Source organism: Plectropomus leopardus, chromosome 7 (genome assembly GCF_026936395.1).
Source record: "Plectropomus leopardus strain MGB_pleo_1.0 chromosome 7, ASM2693639v1, whole genome shotgun sequence".
NCBI classification, from domain to species: domain Eukaryota; kingdom Metazoa; phylum Chordata; class Actinopteri; order Perciformes; family Serranidae; genus Plectropomus; species Plectropomus leopardus.
In genome coordinates this window covers 21082519-21108918 of record NC_142182.1, presented here as the reverse complement: position 1 = coordinate 21108918, position 26400 = coordinate 21082519, and the positions used below count along the sequence as shown (strand labels likewise).

Here is a 26400-nt window from a genome sequence, read left to right as displayed (position 1 = left end):
TACCAAATTTGAGGAAACTCCCTCAAGGCGTTCTTGAAATATCATGCTAACGAGAATGAGACGGAAGCATGTATGTTGTATGTACGTACATACAGACGTCCGACAGGGTAACGCCTCCAGTTCTGTGAAATGTTTCACATACATATTCACTGTCCTTGACTCTTAGCAGTTAATCACAGTGAGGCGGCAGTTTATGTTGACTCAGACACAATCTTAACTTCAATTTAAGGACCATGATGAGCTCATACATGTTGCAACCATCAAGGACTTCACAGACAAAGAGAGCTGCGTGGCATTTCGTCTTTGTAAATCCTCGTTTACAATCAGCTGACGTCCATTTGTCTATTAACTTTGATGTGCGGAGACACTCTGCTGCTGTGTGGGAATGCGAGTCTCTGCTGAGCTGTGAAGTGAGAACTGAACTGTGCTTGCGTGAGAACACAGAGCCCCCCCGCTCCTTGATTGTGTGGATCCTCCTCTCCTGGGCCTCCAGGTCTTTACAGGTACATACCACTGCGCTCGCTATCATATAACACCATATCTGGCAACTTCCACCTCCCTTTGATGGTTGACAGCAGAGGCCCCGCCTTCAGGAAGTGCCACAGGGAGTGCTTGTGTGAACCCGGAGCCCTCGCTGCACCTGGAAAAACCAGTTTGGCTGTTTACAGCGTGACTGGAATCACTTTGTACCTGTTGAGTAGCATTTTGCACTTTGTGAATGATTGCCGCAGAGGACAGAGTGTGCACAACGCTTTGTCACACAAGCGTCATGTGACAGGCAGGATATGCTAATTCTGAGCTGGAAATTTAGGTGTGAGATGTGTCGAGCACCGTGGTTAATGAGCTCGGTGGACAGTTATGATTCACGGCGACTGTTTTTGTTGTCGTGACTTGGCCTGCTGGTTAACTGTGTCGAGGATGAGGAGACACTTACATAAACGCGGCACTGTGGAAACAAACAAAACACAAAGCAATGGAAAAACAGACACTGAGATCAGAAAGTGTAGACAAAATAGCAATTTATTAATAACTTATCTTTTCTTTACATTCGTAAGAGAGGAAAGTGGAGCGGGTTGGCAGAGGTCACCAAGATGGCTTCCTCTGAAAAATGGCCTTCTCTGTGCAGAGGGGCGACAGAACCCTCCAAAGCTCTGGATTCTTCTTCACTCATCTTGACAAATAAAAACTGCATTTCACAGAGTTTTCCCTGAAGAGGCGAGGTGAGCAAAGCCTCCTAACTTTGTCCACATGTCAGAGACTTTTACCACTTGTACACAGATGAAGATTACTCACATTAGCCTTCAGAGATCCAGATTACACGTTGGCCGTTTTGACTCAAACGTATGCTATCGTCTATGTGCCAAATTAAAAACAGCTCTAAAATCTGCTCGCAGTTTGGTGTTTTTGTATGTAAATTAAAGAAAATCAGTGAATCTCTCTGAAGGCTAATGCTCAATAAAAACCTTCTGAGCACAAATGTAAGGCAAACAACCAAGGTGACTTTGATTTGTGAGGGTGGGTGCAAAAACAAGGCCTGTCGGCTGAATTCACACATAAAGCGATTATCAAATATATTACACATGTACACATTTTTGCACAATTCTTGGAAAGCCTACTTGATTTTTGGCATAATCAACTTAAAACATACTGATCAGTTTGTTTGCTTACATAAAAGTAAAATATGAAACAAAGAGAATCTTCGGTACCCACTTGTTGAAAAGGGTATATACTAGAGCAAGGCTTTTGCTGTATTTTATATTAAGATATATATACACAATGTATAAATGGTTGAAAAGACTCCAGAAGTGTAAAATCGAGTCCAATATATAGTATGCCATCTAAAGCTGGGGTGCTTTAACCCCACACAGGCAAGTCTTCATAGAAGACAAAGGAGACGTCGCACCCTGACGCCTTGGGGAAACCAGTACTGGACCCCAAAACGAACATAAAAAAAGAGTTTATTTCAGATCTGTCCAGTTTGAACAATCTCTTTGGCACACCAGCCCACCAGCTGTCCGACAAATCACTTCCTCAGACACAATGACAAAAAGAGATATATGACCCCAGGAGTTCGACAGGGATACAAGATTGAAGAAAGTATCTGCACTCTTCCTCGTTTCTGTCTCTCCTCATTTAGTCAACAGCAGCTGCGTCTTGACCAGACAGCTTCGGCCCTCCAGTAACCACGCTCAGCAGTAGGCGCCTCAAACCAGCTGTATCAATAAGGTCAAGAGCTCGGTCCCCATGGCAGACAGCGGAAAAAAAGAGAGACTTTTTGCAGCTTTTACCAACAGGAGGCCTAATGAAACCTCCAGCAAAGCAGAGAGGGGTGTGACAGCAGACCTCACGTGGACTCCAGGGGGTCCAGCTGGAAGACGTTGTGGTTGGTTGGGGTGGTGAAGTAGAGCTGCTGGCTAGGCGGCGCGATGCGGTTGTCACACGGGCTCTTCAGGCCCAGCGTGCGCTCAAAGTCCAGGAGCTGGCCCATAAAATTAAAGTTGGGGGAGATGTTGGACTTTTTCATCTTGACGATGTCGTAGGCGTCGTTCATGGACAGGTTGAGCTTCTGCATCAGGTAGGCCACCGTGACTGTCACGGAGCGACTGATGCCGGCCAGGCAGTGGACCAGGACGCCGCACTTCTGGCCTCGAGCTTCATCTGGGAGAAGGAGAAACGAATGGAATGTCATTGACCTCTTCCAGAAGAAAACAGCAGATTCAGAGCAATAACAGGGTTCCTCTGGGTTAAGGCAGATGGTTTTTTTTAAAGACTTTTAAAACCCAATATCGATGAAAACAACCCACCGATTTTTTAGGATTGGGGACCGTTTTGCCCAAATATTTATTGTAACATAAAACTTGACTCTGGGTGACGCTGAAGTGAGGGATATTTGGGATTTTTCTTATTATTTTTTTACCAATTATTTTGAGATTCTACAAGGCAGTGTCAGAAAATAATGATTCACAAAATCCTGCATGTCTGTCTCTGACTTTGAAGACTTTTGAAAGATTTTTTGATTTATAAACTCAACGCCTTTGAGAATTGTTAAATATATGGTCGAAACATTTTTTTGTGGCAGCAAGTTTTATGACAAATCAATGAAATTTCTAGCCAATGAAATGTCAGAGAAGTCTCTTGTGGTCTTCTCATTTCATTTTATTTGTGTTTTTGAAGTTAGGAGCTGTTTAGGGGGCATCACGAGCACATTTTAAACGCAGCAGTTCTTCAAGTGATGAAAAACGAAGCCCCTTTCCACACAGACAGAACAAAACTTGTGATAAACATCTGTGACATTTAAGTCAAGCCATGTTGGAAGTTGGAGCGGGTCCAGGATAGGGACAGCGGCGGAAGTTGTTATCCTGGCTATCTCCCAGGCATGTCAGTCAACAAACAGGGGCTGCGGCGGTAGCGCACATAAACAGAGCCGACATTCTTTTCGTTTTTTTTGGCCTGGAGTAGCCAGTTGGGAAATTGACTATTACGGTCTATTAAACCATTCTTCCGCTCGCCAGGGTTACTCCGACAATGGTGCCATTTGGGCGTGTAAACGTAGGAGTCATGAGGGCATGCTGTCAAGGCGAACAGGATGTCAACAGGGCCTGTAAATGGCTCCTTTTGTAATGTGGAGGGTGGAAGAGGGGGGGGGGGCAGAGATGCCATGTCCTAGATTACTTTCAATGCCACTTCCTTCCTGTTGCGCTCGAATTACCGCCCTCCCCTTGTTCACCCCCCCTCCCCTTCTCCTGTTTCAACGTCGCCCTTTGTGCTGCAATTACACAAGTCCCCGGGACAAGAGATAGGCCAGGATGTCTTCCATTGAAGTCAAATCATTTGTACACAGTTGCATTTTAGCCTGTGTGCCATTAGAGGCAGCCTCCTCTGCCTGAACACAATGGCCTTAATCTGCCTGTTCTGTGTGCCCCCGCCTGAATGTCTGATAACATCACAGCCAGGGACACCTCATATAATCTCAATTGCACAATAAGAACCTAAGAACTTCCTGGCAGCGATAAGACACATCTCATTAATAAGATTATGTCCACGACTATCTGCTCCTGCCTCTTCGCTTTGACTGCAAAACAATCGCACATAATCGTCAGGTGAGGAACTGAGCAAATAGCTGTGAAGGGATTATTCGAGTCATCACTTGACGACTTGGTTCCTGCTTTTCTCCTTTTGTGCAAGTGTTAACTCATATTGGATTTTTTGTCGAAAGCCGATATTCCAACACATAACAACTAATTTGGCAGATAACTGTTATCAGTAAAGCCACTTTTATCCCTGCCTAATTTTAGTGATCATCAAGTCTCTTCTGTAGTAGATTTAACATGGTATTGTGCATACTCTTATCATATGACACAACACCAGCAGATGGAGACATTAAACACAATGCTCTTTCACATATGTAATACTCATTCATTGTGCAAAATAAGAAAAATACTTAAACATAGGGTTGATGTTTTTTACATGTTCACTTTGTCAATTTAAAAAAATGTTTGTGATGTCAGCAGAAACTGGCAAACTCTGGTATTTAATTTTAAAGCCAATATTGTTGATACTGATGAATGACGATATTATCGTGCATACTTTACTGATTTTTTTTTACTTTAAGATGAACACAACTTGCATTTCAATTTCAAGAGTCGCTCCCACTTTCTGGCATTTGTACAAACTAAACTAAAAAAAAACAGAATTTGCAATGTAATCACTGTAAAATGTATAATTATTTGCAGCCATAAAAGTAAATGTGCATGTCTGAAACTCAGAGGCCTGAGGTTTAACTGCAGCTGCTGCAGCGTGCCTTCATCACTCACCAATGAAGCTGATGGCCTCAGGGAAGAACTGAGACAGATTCTGGCTCCAGTGATCCGAGATGGGGATCTGCTTGTACTTAAACTCCCCCGCATTCTCGAAGAGGTTGGGCAGGTTGGGAGTCACGTTGAGGATGTACTTAATGCCGTACTCCTCCAGCACGTCCAGGTTGGTGGAGTCCTTGGCGCAGCCCAGGTACAGGTGCGGCAGGATCTCCACTGGGAAGGAGGGCTGCGGGTTGGACAGCGGGCTGCCGTCCGAGTCCGTGGCGCTGCTCGGGTCCCGGTCGATGTCAGACTCGATGTCCGACGAGTCGGAGCTGATGCGCAGCCCTCCGAGGCCCAGCACATGTGCGGTGGGGGAGCTGGTGTTGGAGGAGCCGTCCAGGTTGGTTTCGCACAGAGCTGGATACTCGGCCTGGAATTTACTGAAGCCACCTGGAAAATGTCACACAAGTACATCTATTATAAGGCCGTTATGAGCGTATATTACCTCATTTAAGTACTCCATTTTATCATCTCTGGAGATGTCTACAGAGTTTGCTCACACATTGTTTTAGTACACTTTCAAGACATTTTAAATGAGTGTTTTCAGATGTAAACAAGCGAGGGAAGAGCTCAAACGAAGACGGAATATGATTCACATTAACGCGCCTCCCTCCGTCTCTGCGCAAGAATCTGCCCTATGAATGAGCCGCCGCCGCGGGGCCCCTAAAATGTGAATGAACCGCACTCACCCTCCAGATAATAGGCCCTGTAGCCTTCGTCCTTCATCCTCCTCAGCAGCAAACCCAACACCGACCCCCCGTCCACGTTCTCGTTCCACTCCCGGCTGTACTCGTCGTACAGCACGATGGTGTCCGTCTTGCACCGGCGCACGAACTTCTCCCGGTCCTCCCCGTCGGAGAGCAGCGAGCGCACAGGCAAGTTGCCCTTCTTGAGCCGGCGGAGCATGAGGCTCGGTATGGCCACATTGATGGCCGTGTCGACGTGCGACGACTCGTAAAGCTCCTGGGCCCGGCAGTCCATCACCAGCAGGCCGTCCCTGCGCGTCTCCAGCTGCTCCCGGAGCCAGCCCACCGTCTTGCTGATCGCCATTACCGAGTCGAGCTGGACGACGGGCTTGAGCTTGTCAAGCATTTATAAGCAGGTGCACAAAAATGATTTAAAGAAGCGAAGTTTGAGGAGCTGGAGGCTGGAAGGAGCAACCCCGGAAAAAAACAGTGTCTTTTGTCAGGGCCCACAGCAACACAAGGGACTGGGGGTAATGCTGTGGAAAAAAAGTGCAGAAAATGCTAAATCAAAACCTCCAAATGTCCTCCAAAGCCCCGTGCGCTTTGGAAAGATAAGGATTAAAAACGCGCGGGTCTCCTTCACAGATTCCCCGGGTGCGGGCTGCCTTCACTGGCGGTCATTCATGCATCTGACCGGAGAAAGCCCGTGTTATTTATCAATGAGTCACACCGGCCCTGCGACGAGGCGACGCTTCCTCTGCTATTATATAACTCCACGGCTCCACGCGCAAAAGCTCTTCCACCTCTGTCTTCCTCCTCGGAGATCCAGGGTAGAAAGGTGTTGTGGGTCGCCGTCTGTGGATGTGAACCATGCGGGCTGTGTTGCTGTGTTTGCGCCTGCGGATGCCGCCTGTTCCTCCGTCTGTCTGCGCTGTGAATGGCCGCTCTGCAGTCTCGCTGTGGATGCGCTCTCTGCGGCGCCAGGCTGCTGAATGGCTACAATCGGGAGGCGTTTCATTGGATACATTATGTCGGACGGCCAATCAGAGGAGGCCCAGCAGCGGTCGCCTTGGAAACGGGGGCCGGATGGAGCGGCCCGTGTTGATGAATTGTTAATGAGTTTGTCATTCACAAAAACGGAGAGGAATTTCCGCTCCGGATCAAGTGAGTGCAAACAAACAGAAGAGCTGCAGGGAGAAGGAAGGAAAAGAGGGAGGGAGGGAGGGAGGGAGAATGGCCTTTACTCAGACTGAGAGAGAGAGAGAAAGAGAGAGCGAGATAGTGCGATATACAAGAGCTAGGTATTGGGCTTTAATAATCCAAGCCTATAATGTTGTGTTTCACTTTAAGTGAACTTTCAGAAAATTCAAGATGAGAGCCCTCCCAATGCAAGGCCACCAGAAACATAACACCAGAAAATAAACTGCATTAATTATTGAATCTATAGTTTGGTATTTGTGTCACTGTGAAGAGCAGTTCAATTAAATTTGGGTACATTTGTGGAAAAGTTTAGATTAACAGTTTGAGCAATGTCTAAATGTTAATCAGATCTGAAGAAAATATTGAGACAATAGAGAGGCACAGGGTTTAGGAGGGGTTAGGATGGACATTGTTTAACTAATACTTCATTGAAACTTTGTGGATTTTTGGGCTTTGCATAAAAAAACATTGGAAAATTATTAATATAATTTTACTTTTGTCAAATTAAAAGAAATACTAATATTAATAATATAACAAAAAACAGAGAAGGGGTAATATAATATGAGTGTATCATTCTTTCTTATCCTTTTCAGAAATCTAACTTGTTTATGATAATATGTATATTGAGAGTTTGCTTTAGGATTATTCTTCATTTATTTTTTGTTCTTGTTTTATATAAATGTATTATGATTTATTTTTAAATGTTCAAAATAAACCAAATAAAAAAAATAAATAGGTGATGTTTTTAAAACATTATCTTTGACGTGAAGTGTTGTGTGAGCAAGTGCAGTAAAAACTTTTTTGATCAACAAGCAATATGTAATAAAGATTGATTTTCATATATGAAAATAAATACCATACTTCAGTCTGTCTCACTTTATATAACAATGCATGAAGGAAACCAACATTTTTTTTAAAGACAGTAAAAAGCTTCCACTGTGCCTCTTAAGGCATAGCTCCTAACTATTTGTCTTGGACCTGCAGACACCCTGCTGAAAGAGAAACTCTCTTTTCTGTCCCATCCACCCTGGAGGGTCAGAGGTCAGCCAAACAACAACTGCTGCCAGAATGCTCAGAGACAACTTCCACTTCAGCCGGAGTCTTTGACAGAAACTGTCTCTAACATCCAAGGGTGTAGGTTTCATTGCAACATTGGGGGTTTGGGGCCCTCTGCCAGAAAACTGCACCAGTTTATGGTGTCAACATCTTTAATTTAGTCCAAATAAAAGTCCTGTTCAACCTTCGTTGTTCCTGTAACTTTATGTTGTGCATTCTATTTGGACATGTTCCAGTACACAGGCCTACCAGAGACTCAAAATTCATGCTCATTTTTACATCATATGCACAACAAGATGAAAGTTGAAAAAGAAAAACTTCATAATTCAAATAGATTTTGTAAACAGAATAAACCCAACAGTCTCCATAGGAATATTATGGTAGAACAATAGTCTACCAGAAGTGTATAGAATTAAGATCTACTCAAGTTTCGTTCACTGCATTTGTGTGCAGCTTCTTTATGGAAAGCACAGGAAATAAGCAAGTTGAACAATCTGCGCCTTTTTGAGCACACAACAGTACTGAAGCTATTTCTGTCTGTGCAGCCTTCACTGGACTGAAGAGGCTCAGATGTGTGGGTGGTGGACGTGTCGCCCTCTCTCTTTCTCTCTGTCTCTTTCATTCCAATGAGACTCACACACTAACTACTGTAACTCCTGAACATCACTTTGATAATCCTGTTATACAGCTGAACCATAAAATAATGCTAAAATCTTACACATAGTGTGGCATTTATATTAACCCGATTGGAACATTGCGATAGGATTGGGATTTCCAGGGTTCTTTTTTGTAAGGACACATCGGTAAACACATCAATAGTGAGCGTCAGTGGTCACATCAGTCAGGAGGATCTAGGCCATCTCCACGTCCTTCACACCCTTTTAACGCGGACAGACGCCGGTCCATCCAGAGCCATCAGGGCCGCTGAATGGCCTTCACACCCAAACTAAATGCATCTGCCCGGTAAACAAAAGGAGCATTTTCACAGGTAGTGTTTTTATCGCCATCTGCTACAGACTGTAAACACACACAAAGGCTTTTAATTGATGACCTGTTGATTTTATATCACTTGTTCAGACTCAGGAGGTCTGATGAGCTGCAGACTCTAGGATAACTTCACACCTTCATCAGATTAGATCTCATGAACCATGGTGATCCTCATGCAGAAATTAGAGTTAGAGTATACTGCAAGACAATTTGTAGGCCTATTATGTAAAAAAAACAAACAACTAATGTTATAATGAGTTGATCATTATCTTTTTAATTTAATATTGTGTATACAGCTGCGTGTAAAAAGATTTGTAATTATTAGCCTGTATATAAGCCTGAAAGATTGAGGAAAAGAAAACCTTTTTTTTGTACAGTTTAGTATTGCAACAATAATGAGCATAAGGTAATGAGGTTTTGTTATGTAGGTATATCTTTTCAAAATGGATTTAATACATCAATACATTCATAAGACTAAGACAGTGATTCTCAAACTTTTTACACTGTGTCCCACTTTATAAAATATTACGTACTCCAAGTACCATAACTATAACCAGTGTTAGCGCACGCATACAGCTACAGACAATTCACTCAAAAGGCAGGTTTATTGTTGACTGCTGTTAGCGGCAGTTCCTAATAGCTGTCCTCTAGAGCCTCGATCGCAGTGTTTTAAAACCATTCAGTTTACATCCGCTTACAGTCTTGCCATCAAAGCTCAGCTGGTGGCTAGTCGTGGACGTAACCGTGCGCTATCTTCATTAAACTGACTACGAAGCCCGCTGATATTTCACATAAAATAACAATATAATAACAAAACTTTTTAAATTACATTTCAGGGATCTCATAGTTCAAATTATTTTTATCTGATATTTCTTAGTATTTTGTAGATATTTTGTAGCATTATATGTGTTTACATTGTTGTATTAAAACATATATGTTTTAGAGATTCTGATCTTTCACTTTGCACTATTAGTGCCTCGCCAGTGCTGGAGAAAGCAGAAAGTGAAACCTTATGCAAACAGTGGTGTTGGTCAGAGTGAATGTCAGATAAAATAGAGTTTATCAGTAAGGGTGAAAGAGTAGATCTGTGTCTAGAGTTTGTTTTCCATGGGAAAAATTTGTTAAACAAAATATTAATCATAGCAAAGTGTTTTAAAAACATGTTTGGAGGGGGCTTTAAATACTATACCATCGTCCTGTAAACAATATACCAAATACACAATCATGACTGAGTGTGGATTTCTTTTAAAACCTGTTGTGTAGGTTTCTGTCCAAATATAGACGTGTTGTGACAGCAGACTTATCTCTCTGCTGCGTCCTGTCTGTCTGTCACACCTCGGACACCAACAGCTCTGTAACCAGATAGCATCAGTGAGCAGGAGGAGTTTATCAATCGACTGACAACATCCTCTGAAACACACAGCAGATTCATCATTACAGACTCATAATGTAGTACACCCGATGACATGAAAGGAGCCCTTGTCATGGCGGGGGATCCAATGCTGACCCTTTTTTTTTTGATAAACAAGCTCTATCTCAATGCTGTTTTATGCACTTTGACACTTTATGTATATTAAAAGTACAAAACCAATTCCCAGTGAGAATCATTTTATTTTTTTTGTGAATTATAAAATAGTTGGGGGATTACCCCACACCATTCTGGGCGCCAGAGTTTGCCCGCAAGGCGAAAATTGCATATCACTGATCTACAATATACAAATATAACTACATTTCCCTATCTCAAACACACACACACACACACTAATGGCAGGCGACTCCGTCTCACACAGCAGCCTGTCTCCTCACTTATTACCATCGTGGTCTGTGTGTGTTATGTCCCTGCCAGCGTCTCTGTTAGCATATGAAGTGTGTAGCAGCCCTGCTGCAGGCCCTTTGGCCCCTGCAGCATGTCCCCCCTCCACCTCCAGAAGTCCCTCTGAATGGAGCCAAGCTGTTTCTATTCACCTTCAAATGAATTCTGCTCCCTCCTCTCCCTTAGCCCCTCAACGCCTCCTCCTCCTCCCTGCTGCTCGCCCTACTATTCTGCCTCTGCCCTTCTTTTTTCGCCCTTGGCCCCCTCTTTCCCGTCTTCTCTCACCCGTTCTGTTTCATTTCCCTCTCTTTGTCCCTGTGCAACACATTATCATCCCAACCCATCACATGGTGCCGCTCTCTCAGTGACCTTCCGCGTCTACTTATCATGTTTCAGGTGTCACTCTGCGTCAGCAGTTTACGCTCTGGGATGGCATCATGTTCATACACTAAAAGCACAGACAGAGCGTCGCTATTTGACAAATTCAGAGTGAGAATGAGCTTCCCTGTCATGAAATCTACAATCACCGTCTAAAGAAGCAAAAAATTAAATATGTCAGAAGCCAGTTAGGTTTGACTGAAAGCATGGACCTACTGCATGTCAACACACTGTTGCAACATTTCCAAACTTGCTTTGCTCAACCTGACTAAGGCGTCACGATGTGTCAACAGAAATCTGACCACGCTGTGGGAACGACTCACATCCTCTCATTCAGTCTCTCTCACTCTCACTCATTTTTCAGATCATTTTCAGAGAGTTGTCGTCCACAACAAAGACAAAACAGGAAAAATATCTTATTTGTGATCTTGTGGTTGTCAAATAACACATTTGAGCATCACGGACAATATTTTGGTAAGACTTGATTGTGGCTCGTCATACATGCCACCAATTCACAAAGGAAAACAGCAGTGCTGATATACAGAAATTCAAATAACTTGCAACACCTTATTGCCAATCGCACAAAATGAGCACTCACATGGAGAGTTGGGGAAGACAGCACTTAGGATATGTTACCTTTGCATGTTATTATCTAGCGGATATGTTGCATATACTGTACTGCATTTAGCAAGCTAATGTTAGGTACCGGTGTTTCAAGTCTTCATGTGTTACTCTTTGATATTATGATAATGAGATATACAGAACTTGTAGCTAGCAGTCTGTTGGGCTTTTAAATTGGTGTGCTTTGGAGAACACTTAATCTCATGGAAAGCCAACTTCAATATTTATGCTACATATATTTGAGGTGGAAAGCATCTTTGTTAGGACAGAAACAGCACAGGCAGGGAGGACCAGAGGGATATTTTAACTGAAAAGGCAAACAATAGCCAACCATAATCAACAGGACCATCCAAGAATGAAGGGACACCACTAGAAAACACAAGCAGATAATCTGACAAAGGACAAAGGGAGCTGGGAAGGTATGAGTGGTGAGACACTAATTGGGGAAGTGAGAACAGGTGAGTGGACTGCAGGACTAGTGAGGGACAGGTGAAACTCATCACGGCGGGGCACAACAATTACAAAGGCTGGAAAACTCACAAAGACAGGAAGTTAAACCAGACATAACACATGAGGAATGAACATACAAAACAAAACAGGAAACAAACTAAACATACATTTATTCATGAAACAAGTAAAAACAAACAGTAAGCCTATGAAACAAAGTCCTCAAAGGCAGATTTTGTTTGCTTCTTCAGTCATTATTTTTGGAAGTAATTCTACTTTTACTCGAGCGTAGGTTTTCAGTACTCTACTCACCACTGCAAGTGTGTCACAATAGTATTTGTTACTTTCTCCAGTCGGCTCATCTATCATGTGTTGACATGTTTACTGCCTTGTTGTCTTTGTATTCTACTCCTGCAAAAGCCCTTTCTTTCTCTCTTTGTTCCTCATTTCCCACAGCCCTGCAGACATACTGGATTTCATGTCCTACTGGTTGTGCTGCTGGTCTTTTATTTTTTTGTTTTCCTTTCTGTATTCTAATGTTTCCTAAAGAATTGGGAGAAAAAATCTGAATATGTGACAGGTTCATGAGAAGAAAGCATTAAAAATGTTGTGTGTCCTCTACTGCTTCTGTTTCCTAAAAGTTTCACCGTCTCTGCTGCCATTTACATTTGAATCGGTTCACATTTCCATATGGACTGACCCAATGATTGACTTAATGATTGAAGACAAGTGAGGAGAATGAGTTTCAATTCCCAGGTGACTAAAAGCAGGGACGCCTCCGTTTACATGGTTCCCCTTGGTGAGGAGCGTCCGACTTCTGTTCAAACTCAAACTGGAGGATCGAGAAGCCATGTCGGAGCAGTTTACTTAATTTCCATATTTTCCAATCTGCACCCTACCCTTTCTACCCCACCCTCACTTCTCATTCGGCAGCTAATCTTGTCCTCCTCCTTGTTTCTTTGCCACCGGCTGCTCGTCTCAGACGGGGAAATCCTTTGTCCTCAAACAAAGACTCACCACATGCACTAATCAGGTCTGGAGCTAGGCCCGTCTGCGTATTTGTGTGTATGTACATGACACATACTCAGGATAGGAGCATGGCTTATCATGGAATTTATTGTGTGAGAACGACAGAGAGGCAGACGGAGGCAGACAATGAGACAGCGTCTGCGTACATCACAATGTTGCAAAATCTTAGTGTTAGCGCATGATGCACAGGAAGTTGGTGGTGTTTAAAAGAGGAACTGAATATTATGTGTGAGAAGTGATAGACACCATGGCCAAACACAAAAATCATTACTTGGAATAAAGTTTTGTGAATCTGAACATCTAGAAGTTCTCAATTTACACTTGGTATTAACATGTGATCTGTACGTGAATTATCTGGATGGGAAAAAAATCTGGATGGAAGTGTACGCAGACAAAAACATCTGGAGATGATCTGGCATGCAATGTGATCAGATCTCAGCCAGGTGTATATGCCATCTGTACAGTCTGACCACATGCTGAAGAAATAATCTGCTTGACAAGTGAAAGGTCACCTAACTTGGCTTCTCTCTGCTAGTTCAAGCTGCCCAGCAAATTGAGCGCTTATTCTGAAAACAATCAAGGTTTTGTCTGTTTAGGATTCCCAGGGCATACTGCTATCCAGATAACATATCCACATAAGATTCCCAAATATTACCAACCAATTTAAGTTTATCAAGTCATGTCATTATCAGTGTATGTTGGCCAACAAGTTGCCAAAGATATGTTTGAAATAGTTTAGGAACAGAGCTTGTACTAAACTCACTTGGTACGCATGTAGGTCACAACTAAAACAACCTAATATACGTGATCCTTATCAAATACGTTTGCATATGTTCATTCTTCTGAAAGTTGCTCAGTGGTGCACAAAGCCAGAAAAGTTTGACTTCCAGGATATAAAATTACCTGGATCTTCATCGTCATTGTTGGGCATCGTTGGGCCCATAGAACAAGGGCACTGAACACTTTTGTGAACTTGTGAACAGCTAATTGACAAGACTTTTGATACTGTGGGACTGAACGGATCACGCACTGATAGTAAAATTATTCATTTTGCGGGGATTGTGACGCTCAAAAAAAGGTATCCACTGGTTTACAGACGTCTTTCTTACAATGTAAGTCTACGAGAAAAGGGCTTTTTGGGCACCATGGCATCACATAACGACCCAGAAGTTGTAATTCCACAGTCTGGCCTCGTAAAATTGACTTCAAAACCTGGTGTGCTTCCTGTGGGCCTGCTTCAGATACATAGCAGCAGCCTGGACACTAGGTGTAAAGGTTGGAATAGACAAAGACAATGCAATGTGAAAGCCAAACAACGTGATTCAAAAAGCAGTATGTCCATGCAGTATGAAGACAGGAGACGTAAGTGATGAAGACGGATTCCTTAGAGGAGCTCTCACATGCAGCAGAGCTTAAGATCAGTGGAGACAAAACAGAAGGAGCTGCTAGGCTCCTGCTCACTGATAACAAGCTTCCTTCTTTTATCACACTGATTCAATCTGCACAGGGGCGAGACCAGAGCAACACACGCAAACACACTCAGGTGAACAGCACGCTATGCCTCTGACAACTCACTCAGTACGTGCTGTTCTCTTGCAAACACTCTTTTTTGGGTTTTAGCGCTACAGTGACTACAGCTGTGGGTTATAGGGGCTGACATTTTATACAGCCTATGGCACTGATTCTCAACTTATGTTCCATGGGCCAAATCTTGTCCCCAGTAGGATGCCAGGTGCCCCCCTAACCATTTTTTAACTCACAATAAAAATAAAGTGATTCACACTGAATTTTTTTTTTGTACTTTTAGTACACATAAGGTCACAGAGTGCATAAAACAGCATCAAAATAGAGCTTGTTCATCAAAAAAAGTGCAAGTGGAGGATCCCCCGCGCCCCCTACAGAGGGCCTTACTACGTCCCTAATGTCCTACATCCTAAAAAAGCCCTGAAATCCAAGAAATGTCCTGAAATTCTAAAAATGTCTGATAATCTAGAAACATCCTAAAATCCTAGTAACATCCTAAAATTGGAGAAATGTCCTAAAACCCTGAAAATGTCCTACAGACTTTTTCCCAAGCACTGAGCTCACACTCCCGCAGCAGTAATCATGTGATGAACAGAGAGAGAGAGAGTGAGTAAAAAAGAGGGCTGAGTGGATTAATACACTTCATGATCGTGCAGCATTCACAGGGATCTGCTGAATTTGTGTTAACTGCTACAATCTCAAGATCTCAACATGACAACATCCGGAAGAGACTACTGTAAATGTGTAAAGCATGGCACTAATGATCCCAAAGCTGAAGTCAACTTAGCGGGTGTATGACTTGTGTAATTACAGACTGACAAGCATGACCAACAGAACCATTGTCATTTTCTTAAAGAAAAGAAAGACAAAGGACAAAGATTTGAAAATATAAAACAAATCTTTCCACAAGTAAAAAGGTTTTTCCCATTTTTACATAAGTGAGTTGGAGATTCAGACCCTTCCAGCTCACAGTGAGATCTCGTCTCTGCTACTCTGTCAGCTGCCGTCTCCACCACCCATCCACACACTCTTCACATGTAAATCAAAGCACTATTTACAGTGCTTTACAGGAGGACACAGGCTGACACACACACACACGCACACAGACAAGACGGCGCACATGTTTCCTGTGTTGTGCAAACTTGTCTGGATCTCATATGCACACTCATGCATGCACACACACTTATCTCCTGTGTTGTACAGGGTAGTTCCTGTGTTTTTTTGAGCTCACATTCACCAAGAAATAATGCTAATTATAATTACTATTAATTTATTTTTAGAATTTTTCTCCAACTTAATTTTTAACATTAACATATATCCAAGGTAAATAAAAAGCATACAAAAAAAGGACAGAAAGTCACATGACATCATTAATAGATTAATTAAAGAAAAACTAAATGAAAGAGGAAAAGAAAAAAATACTGATTTGTATGACCATGTCCTCAATATTTAAATATTTTCGAGTTATTTAAATTTTTAATGATTATCTCCTATAGGAAAGTGTATTATTTAAAACTAGATAATGAATTATTATCACAAGAGTAGTGGTTCTGTATTATTATTATGTATTTTGCAGTTTTTTTCCACCTTAATATTAGTTATATGCATTTTTTTCTTTGCAATGTCAGTTTTATTGAAACTGACTTAAAGGGAGGTTCCTGCCAGCTGTTTTCGTGACAGACCCACACACAGACACACACACACACCCTGGTCTGAGCTCTGTGAAGACAATAGCGGCTCCAGTGTTATCAACAGCTCCATCACTCTGTCTCTGCTCTGCATTGCCTCACTGCTGTCCTGCTGCTGTATCTGTGAGTGTGTGTGTGTGTGTGTGTGACAACAGACGAGGGGCTGGAGATTGTATGGAGGGCTTGGTCAGCTTCAATAAAGTGTCATGCTCTCATGCTGTGTGTGAGTGAGTGTGTGTGCTTGAGTCCCATAGAGAGGATTTCCCCTTCACTGGGTGTCCACTTCCGGCTGCCTTTGGCCCATTTCTGTCTGTCACTTTTCATTCATGTGTACAGATAAGAACTGGCGTCTTTCTTCTCACTCTGTAGCTTTCGGCGTGTTTAGCCCTCCACGTCACTTACATATCAGCTCAGACTGAACAGTTTGCTGAAACAGCCTTTACGATGAAGTGACAGTAAGCTCATATTGTTTACTGACACCTCACAATTCCTCTTTTCTCCACAGCTTCATGTTTAGCAAATAATGTTGCCTTATACTATCTTTACCTTATAAGATTTGTTTGGAGCTATAGTTAGACAGAATGAAGCCACAGCGCTGGTGGTGCATTTTCGTGTTAGCTTCAGTCTTCAGCCATGTTTGTAGCTCCTTTTGTGCCAAATTCAGGAATTTCACCATAACACGTGTTTCAAACCAAACTACCTCCACAGATTATGTTAATCACAGTAGCTACAGTATCACTGATATACAAAAATATTTAGTGACACCCACTGCCAGAATGATTAGCCCCTTTTACATAGACTGCTCAGGCTGGGAATGTTGTGCAATCATTCTGCCTCGTTGTTCTTTATAAATTTTTATTATTTATTTTTATTGTTGTTTTGCTGTTAAGATGCCAGCAGAGATATTAAAAAGCTAAATCAGCATTTGTGTAAAAGAGCAGCCTGTTCTAATTCCAAAGTCATCAAATACCGCCACTTTTGCAGTGCTTGTGGCGTGAGTACCCATCTCCAAAAGCCATCTTTCGTGCCGGGATGATATTCCCCCAGATGGCATCAGCTGAGAACATGACCAGACAGAATAGTTTGGTGTTACACACACTGGCGGACGGCCAGACGGCACCCGCCACAACAGCGTGATATGCGGTTGGTTGGCGTCAGTAGAAAATGTGGTCGGATGGAACCTGTCGTGTCCAGATGATAGGCTACTGGTGACAACATCAGGTGGAAATGCTGCTAGTAACAATGTAATATAAGGAGCAGGAAGGGCACTATGGGGCTGGTGGGAGTGGTGGTGGATGGATCAAACAAACCCTGGACTTTCATGCTGGAGTCTGGTTTTGTAATTTTTCTGTATCTTACCATGTGCCTCTATTGCCTAATCATAACCATCCGTGCCAGCATGTGCTTTAGTTAACGTCCTAGCATTGGCATTGGTTGCCATGTGCTTGTTTTGTCTAAACATAATCACATGCAGGCGGGACTACATGTGCGCACACACACTAGATGCTGACATTGTTGTGTTACATGTCACACCTCTTGTTTCCGGAATGTCAGCATGCTATCTAAAATTCTCATACAACCATTTGTATAACATATTATGAAATTCCCCTTTAATAGTATTTAACAAATTAGCAGCCAACAAAAGGCATAGTCATGTCACATACATACCAGGAGAGTTACCTATTTAATGTAAATTATATAGGGTAGGTTTAGGAAAAGAAAGATGACAATGCCATGCCTTAAAATAAATGCAAGTTCACTTGGTCTCATGCAAGACACGTACACCTATCCACGATTCCAACGTGCATCCTTATATGAACTTTCGCTCTTTATACTAAATTCCTCTTTACTTATGTGAGTGCATTGTTCATGTTATCCCAACCTTCCTGATTATGTTGGTTATATATAAATTATGGTGCATTTGTAGGTGTTGTTTGGTTCTGTGTGAAAAAGCTAAGTTGGCATAAATGGCAGACCTTCTTAACAGCAACATTGCAGAATCTCTGTGTAAAAGGTGCTATTGACAGTGGGCACTGAGGCAGATTATTGTTGTGTAAAAGAACAGTAAGTAATTGTAGTCACTGGACCTGATCTTTCTGAAGTTTTCAGGTATTTAATTTAGACATATTGTTGTCAGTCACAGTGAAGCTACTGGCTACACATTACATTGCCAATTCTTCATAAAGCTTTTACTAAAACTTTTATTCAAAGATACAATCCAAAAAGCAGTATTACAAAATCCCAATTTGAATTGTTGTCTCTGTTGAAATATTTTTGGAGGTGAGGTGCAATATAATTTTTCAAACTGTGTTTATAACACAGCATCACACATATTAAAGGGTAATGCCAATTTTCTCTCAAATAAACTGGCTATTATCCAAATGTAAACAAGTCGACTGGCACCCACATCCAGTCGTCCAGCTTATTTTGGTGACAAAATGTTACGGTCAGCGGGTTTGATTGAAAAACAGAGACGAATGTTAATAATGCAGATCGCTCTGGATTATGTAATGTGTGTTTGTAACCTTTGAAGGCTGAAATTGCCCAAACACTTTCATTTTGTGGTAGACTAAACTACTTAGATTTTGTTTACGAAATTTAAAGGGTTTCATCCCTTAAATCAATCAGCTTTACTTGGGCAAAAATGGAGGTATATGAGTGCAGTTTAAATGGATGTTTCCTTTGCAGTGCAATGGCTACTAAGTAAGCTCTGGTGTTTTCCATGAGCAGGTAATGGAAAAGTGAAGTGTTTTGCTACTCGTTCAAGGGGACAGAAATTCCTGATGCCCTGCAGTTTCGACTTCTGTGGTCTAGTGAAAACAGGAAGCGTTGGACTGAAGGGCGTCCTCCGAGAGCAGGTCCGCAAACAAACAGAACAAGCATGAAGAAAACAGGAAACACTGATGGGGAGGGGGACGGTGAGAGTTTAACAATGTTGACCTGTTAAAGTGTGTGTTGTACTTTAAGTGGTGTGTGCTTTTGGTGGTAATTCTAACCATTTTTGTGACTTAATTTCAAGGAGACACAAGTATAAGAAAGACAGCAAATCACAAACAGAGGATAGGTACATGGGGAAAGGTTGCTGGAGACAATAAAGACAGAATGGGAGAGAAACTATTGTGTGGAATTGAGTACCAATTGTCCAAAAAAGGAAGTTTCTTTCATATGGATTGTTTCTCTTAGCAAAACATTGCTGGCATTCCTTGTAAGGCCACTGAGAAGGGAGCGGGTGTATTTCAATTTCTAAACAGCTGTGCAGACATGTATAGACGTCAGCCAGGGGACTCCTTGTACAGGCAACCGTCAAAACAACACATCAGACATGTACACACTTGCTGTAGATGCCCTGACTACTCGCTGGTTTTAGTTCGTATTGACTCGGTGTCATCAAGGACTGTGAATTCCCAAATATTAATCTGAAAAGTAGAGCTAATTTTATCTTATTATCCAGCAGCAAACATATTTAAGCAAATTTTAGTAGGCCACCCTCTATGTCAACACATTTCCCTATTGTCTTGATACATTTAGGGTAATTTACATTCCCTGAGCTTCATTTACATTAGAAGAACAACATTACCATTTACTGTTGCTCTGGGTTTCTCTATTTAGTTCTGTCTCACTCACTAATTAATTGTTAACGGTTTCACATTTTAAGTCTTCCAGCAGCTCAAAAGCTATTCGTGTGAAACATCAACACAACAGTATTCGGTTTCATTAAGAGTATAGCCTCCAAAATGCATTTCTTTTTGCCACCATTACTTCTTGACAGCTATTATTTGTGTAGCAACTTCTATTTGACAATTAATGGTGAATGCAATGGGCGAAACACCGGTCAAAAAGTGTTACTTAACACATGTTAAAACCAACAAAATATTAACACCATCTGTTGTCAGTATTAGTATGTCAAACTGATGCTGACAGTAGATGTCTTGACAAAGAATTTTGGTCACCAGATGTTACAACCATTCAACCAATTATCACTTTCTAATAGGGATGCAGGATTTTGGATTTTTTGTGAATATCCAAGGTGCCTATATAAAAAAAGTAGCCCACCAGCAGATGAAAACATGTAATACAATACCTTTCAATGTATGTAATATTCATTCATTTTGCAACTGCAAACTAACAAAAAGCATGTTGGCTGTTTCTGACCAGTTTAAAACCAATATTTGCCGATGCTGATGTATCAGTATAATTGCGAAATCCTTAATTTCTAATGACGTTGGTGGCCAGCTGAGTTAATTTAGACAAACAGTGCAGAATTTTTTTACCATGAAAAATATTCTCATAATTCTGAGATGATAATCACGTTAACTCAGAAAAATGAGAGCATTTTTTTTTCTCAAGCCAATGCGTTAAGCTTCCATATGTTGTCATTCTGTTAATTTGTTTATATTTGGGCCAATAAAATTGAACTTTGACCACCAGATTTAAGGGCTTGGTGGCCTGTGGGGCCAACATTAGTGCTTATCACTGTCACTTCTCAAAGAGTTTATCATGTCCTTTTACTATCTTGCTTCCGTTTGTCTTTATCTTAAACGTTGTCCTTCGCTTTCTGTGATAATGTGAGCATTAGCAGACTGTCTTTTAGAATTTGCTTGATATGACTTAATCTGCTACTGCTGAGACAACAAGTGCAAATGTGCAGATTGGGATGTATTATAGCCAGACAACAGGGGTGTGTCCACACCTTAACTCCTCAGCCAACACAAAGGGTCATTGTGTCACTGTAATCCAAACTGCAGCATAAACAAGGTAGAAGGAGCTACGCTCAGTGTCATCTGACCTCAACCACAATGTGATGTAATTGAATTTCTCTCATCCCTTCCTGCAAAACATTTAAGAAAAATGAAACGCAGATCCAGTGAGGGCAAATGGGGCTATCCTTTCTGTCTGTTTTTTCATCACTGTGCATCATGTTTTCATGACTTCCTATTTATATTTTATGACTGATTTAGCAGAAAACAACATTAATCTAAAACAGAATGCAGAAGTCCAATTATAGCCATTGTTTTTTGTATGTACTTGGCCACTTTTTGAGGTCAGATATGCTTCCTTTTACTTGTCTTTTCATTTAACAGGAGCACTGTTGAAGCTTTAAGCAAGATTTATACTCCTGCTTTCAGTCAATGGCATAACAACATATATGCTATACACATAGCTTATGTTGTAGCCTGAAATACTCCTCCCCAGAAATGTAACAGCATGTCACAGCGATACAGACCTCCTGTTATTTTTGTGAGCTCAAAACCATTTTCCTCAGTAGAAACAAAGCTTTTGTTTACTTTTATTTCACAACCAAGAAACAATAAATTGCAAAGACAGTAAAGCCTTCACAAAATGGCATTTTAATTATTATTTCGGGTGATTTATCCTGGCTTCATATGAGTAGATGGATGTTCTGCTAACCACAAGGCTAATTTATGCAATGTAAATATCAGGCATGTTAGCATTATTTATTTGTGGGGAAAAATGCATCCAGCAAAAGACAAAGATATTGTCAGTGAACCTTGTGAGTTATAATGGAGCTGAATTTTGTACTTTTGTTTGACATTGTTGATATTAAGCCATGTTTTATGTTTTTTCTTTAAGGCTTGTTAGTTGAATGAATAGAACCTTACTGCACCGCACAGAAACACAGTGGCATAGAGACTTCACCAGCAGCTTGAGTTTTGGAGGTGTAATTGCAGAGCTATGCAGACACACCAGCGTCTGTAAGTATGAATGCTCACATCAGTGTAGAAGACTTGCATAGAGCTTTTATACAACTTTAAATTAGCTTTTATGGGAGCTGTGGTTGTGCAATACTTGCAATTTAACAGCTCTTTTATCTTGTACAAATAATTAGATTTTACTGTCCAGCACAGAAACAAAAATGAGTCAGTTTCAGAATGTAGATATGAACAACTGTTTACTTCGTCAAACTGATGTCTAGGGATAGCTCGATTCAGACAAATGGGTGCCTGTATTGAGAGTCAGAACAGAAGACAACAAACTCCGCGTGATAGCAGATGATGAAGTCTGAGCTTGTTGCATTCCGGCGCCGTGCGGCCTCCCTCAGACCTACATAACAACCTAGGAACCCCCCCAACAAAACAGCAATCACACGTCAGGAAATGAGTGGAGACGTACAAGTTCAGACAAGAAGCCCTCGCGCTTCGACAGCTGTTTCAGTCCCACACGCAGACATAGACTCACATATATATCGCATGGTCTGGAGCTTCCCATGCAAGTAAGGCTCAAGTATGGGAGGAATGCGGTAAACACTGGGAAAGGAAGGAGGCCCTGAGGCAGCGTGGGTAATGACCCCCCAGAGTAGGGATGATGGGATGGCGAGCAGGATGAGGGTTATTATGTGGTTGTTTGTTGCTGATTTGCTGGTTGTTGTGTGACCTTAAGTGAGGAGGCCTCTGTAATTAGGCCGCTGTTGCAGTTATTGCAATGAGCATCTGGTTGGCGGAACAAACCAGAGGTGGAAAACCTGCACGAGGACTGAGTGCAGTTGGAAGTGTATGTGTGAAATGAAATATTGAAACTACAGTACATTTCCTCCAGATATGTCCATATAGCATTATGTTGCGGCTATAATATAACAACTGGCAAAGCCTATTTTAATCCTATAATTTAGTTTTCCAAGACATTAACACCCTCAGACTACCATATTTGGGGCTATGGAAGAAGCGCTGAGAGGTGACAGACACTCCACTGATGATGAAGTGAAGACAGCCGTCAAAAATTGGCTTCGTCACCAGCCGGATGAGTTTTACTATGCTTGGATACTAGCCCTTGTTTAAATATGGACTACTGCTCTCCAAAGAAGGTGGAGACTATAAGGAGAAGTAGATACTGTATGTAATCCTCACACTTGGGGCATCATTTTAATGAATGACGCATGTTGCTTCTTGTATTAATTTGGCTATAATTAAGTTGGGCGCATTACTTTTTGAATGCACCTCGTAGTTAATATGATTTCTGTATAGTTAATTAAACTTTTAAAAAGAAACCACCATTCATGTCTCCAGTCTGTCAGCTTATCACTATGACTACAAAAGGTAGGAGGTCTGCTCTACACAGCAAAACAAGAATTGACTCTGCTTGACTTGACCCCACTATCCTCCTTATGTAGTGTAGCTGTGGGCCACCCAGGCTGTCACTCACTCACACACACACACACACACACACACACACACACACACACACACACACACACACACACACACACACACACACACACACACACACACACACACAAAGTGGTCCACCATTGTTGAGCTGTCTGGAGTTGGTCCAGGGGAACAGGCCTCACTCCACTCCATACCCTTTGGAACAATTAATGCAAGGGGTGACCTTTGACCGACTGAGCGGCGGGGAAGAAACAGGCTTCAAGGAACTCCGGTGGACACAAAGCCATGAGTCTTACACGCTCCTAAAGATAAACAATAACCAGGGATTTTGAAGAGAGTGGTTCATTTGCTTCAGCTAAGAGGATATGGTCTCCGTTTAACTGATCCAAAGTTGAGATCAAAGACAAAAAGGTAATCCAACATTTGCAGTTGGAGTCGCTGAACTTTGAAACAACGTGCTCCAGGAAATCCTGTTACAAAAGATTGCAAGTCTTCTAAACCCTAATTTTTATAGGCTGTCAGTTTAACCATAACTTGCTCTTTAGTGTCAGTTTATCGTACTGTTATTTTACTTTGTTGTGAGCTGATTAATACTTATGGTCAAAGTGGCAGCACTGATTTTTATTATACTTCAGTTGATTGATGTTTACACTCTTACATACGCATGTTTCTTAAAAATGTTACCAAATTTGGAATATGGAAATATAATTCTGGATTGGTGATAGTTTTATATAGAGGAAGTTACTAATGTTGCTCTATAGTGTCTTTATAATATAGATAGTGCTCTTGTCCTTGATATAAAACTACTAAAAACAATGTTGATTTTAATTTTTTTACTTAAAATTAATACATTGTTGCTTTTAACAGAAATGAGAGGCCCACTAAGAAAAGGCAGAATGTTTAGGCCGGTGATACCTGATTTACTAAGTCAAATCTGGCTTGCATTAGGGTGCCAGGTGGCCTGTTGACCATTTACTAATTCACATGGAAATAAAGTGATTCACATTGGGAACTGTTTTTTCTACTTCAGATGTAAATAAGGTGCTAGAATGCACAAGACATCAAAACAATGGTCTTGTTTATCAAAAAAGCACCAGGGTAGGATCCCCCCTGACAGAGCTTCAGGCTAAGCTCCAAATGTCCTAAAATCCTAGAAACGCCCTCTATGCACCTGACCTATGTTTGATAATTATCTGGTTCCTGTTCCCCTGTCATTTTGCAAATGTTTCCCTGGTTTAGGCCTAATCCATGTGACTGTTTCATCTGTCATTTTACAGCCGGTGTAAACATCGAGGGATCACTTGGATTTTTGCAGTAAGAGGCCTGCTTACTATTGACACATAGCCTTTTTCCATTATACACGTGCTGGTTTGACTTGACGTGGTTTGACTTGGCGTCTCCACTTTACATCTCCATAAAACAGGGCTACCAACTTGACGGTGTTTCTTTAACTGATTATATACATGGCCCAGTAGAACATTTTTTCTGTCTGCCCTGCTGGTGTTATTTTGGTCAACAGCCTTCTTATTCTGTTGTTCTTTAGTGCTTTTAAATTTTCTCTCTGCGCTGCACAAACGTACACCAGATTCCTGTCTCCTCCAATGTTTTGCAATGTCTAGGCTCTTTCTCATAATATTGTGCAAGACATCTCCACATTTAACATACCTGTAAATGATAGACCTAATTGAAGCGGCTCTCATAGTCCAGTTGTCGCAACACAACGGACGCACAAAGTCAGCAATCAAGAGAATGCTAAAGCATTAAAAATTAAATTATTATCTTAATTTTATTTTAATATATTTAACATCCAACAACTGCTATCTGTATTTTTTTTCCTTTTGACCTGTGGAAAGTGCTTAAATAATTATACTATTAATTCTGTAACTTAATATAGCAAATATTTAACTGAACTGAAAATTACAGAGCTTTCATCTTTTTTTTCCCTTGACATTTTCCCCTAGCTGTTTTAGTAATTTTATAAATCTACTAATTTATTGCAATTTGCAACATTTATAACAAAGTTGTTTAAGTGTAGTTTTGTAACATAACAACCGTGCTCAAACCACATTAAAAAGTACACTATATAATCTACTGTTAAGTGACCGCCAAATAACCCTGCTTTGCATCACTTTTATCAATTGAGAGCTGCAGTACACACATGGTGTGTTTAAATCCAGTGACAGCAGATTTTCTTTAAGCGCAGCAGCAGCTGTGACAGTGACACACAACGACATTGAGCAGACGGCCGCCTTACACTAAGAGAGGACAGCCGTTAGCCAAATGCCCGAAATGCAGTGATTACCACTGTCACTGCTCGGCAACCTGGGCCACCAACTGTCACCGCACTAAAACCACATCACACACGCAGGACGGGCTGGCACGTGGGCACACACACACAAATATTTGTGCGGTCCAGTAAAATAAACCAGGCATCATTATTATTACGTACATATATATCACACTGTACTCAAGCATTCATTCCACTCCATAAACAGACCCTGTTATAGTCATCCATACATCATATTCACCAATCCAAGGACACACGTGTGTTCCCCTCCCTCCACACACACATATTTCTGTTTCCACTGAGGCTGAAAAGCCAAACACCCCTAATCCTCAGTGTTGGCGCACCACATTCACCCCCGCCCCTGCATCGGTTATATCTGGGATTTGAACAAGGCTTGAGTTGGCGGTGCTAGCATACCAAGTCTTGCCAGGCCCCCACCCCCAACTTCCTTGCCTCACTCTCCCCTTCCAATATCCCTGTCCGACGTGACACCCGGCGTAACCAGCACTCCCTGGCTCCTTCAATCCCAGCAGCCCTGCATAGGGCCAGCTGCCCACAGGTCTCGTGCGCGGCTGCGGTGTCTTAAAGGATCTCTCTGCCACTAATGCCACTTAAGCACAAAGCGCTTCAGCCCAAGAAGGCTGAGCGCTGGCGGTGCCTCCCTGAAGATCAAACGTCAGTGTCCCACGGCCGGCTGCTTG

At 41.8% G+C, this 26400-nt stretch overlaps 1 protein-coding gene across 1 annotated transcript in view; it reads right to left on the bottom strand.

Moving 5' to 3' along the window:
* Positions 1–1002: 1002 nt before the first annotated feature.
* Positions 1003–26400, bottom strand: part of dusp6 (dual specificity phosphatase 6) — a 41673-nt gene continuing 16275 nt past the window's right edge. Inside the window, exons 5-7 of the mRNA XM_088080183.1 lie at positions 5549–6732; positions 4815–5249; positions 1003–2658 (exon numbers count right to left, since the gene is read on the bottom strand). Coding sequence (XP_087936309.1) covers positions 2345–2658; positions 4815–5249; positions 5549–5951 — 1152 coding nt within the window. The 5' untranslated portion in view covers positions 5952–6732 and the 3' untranslated portion in view covers positions 1003–2344. The remainder of the gene's footprint in view (positions 2659–4814; positions 5250–5548; positions 6733–26400) is intronic.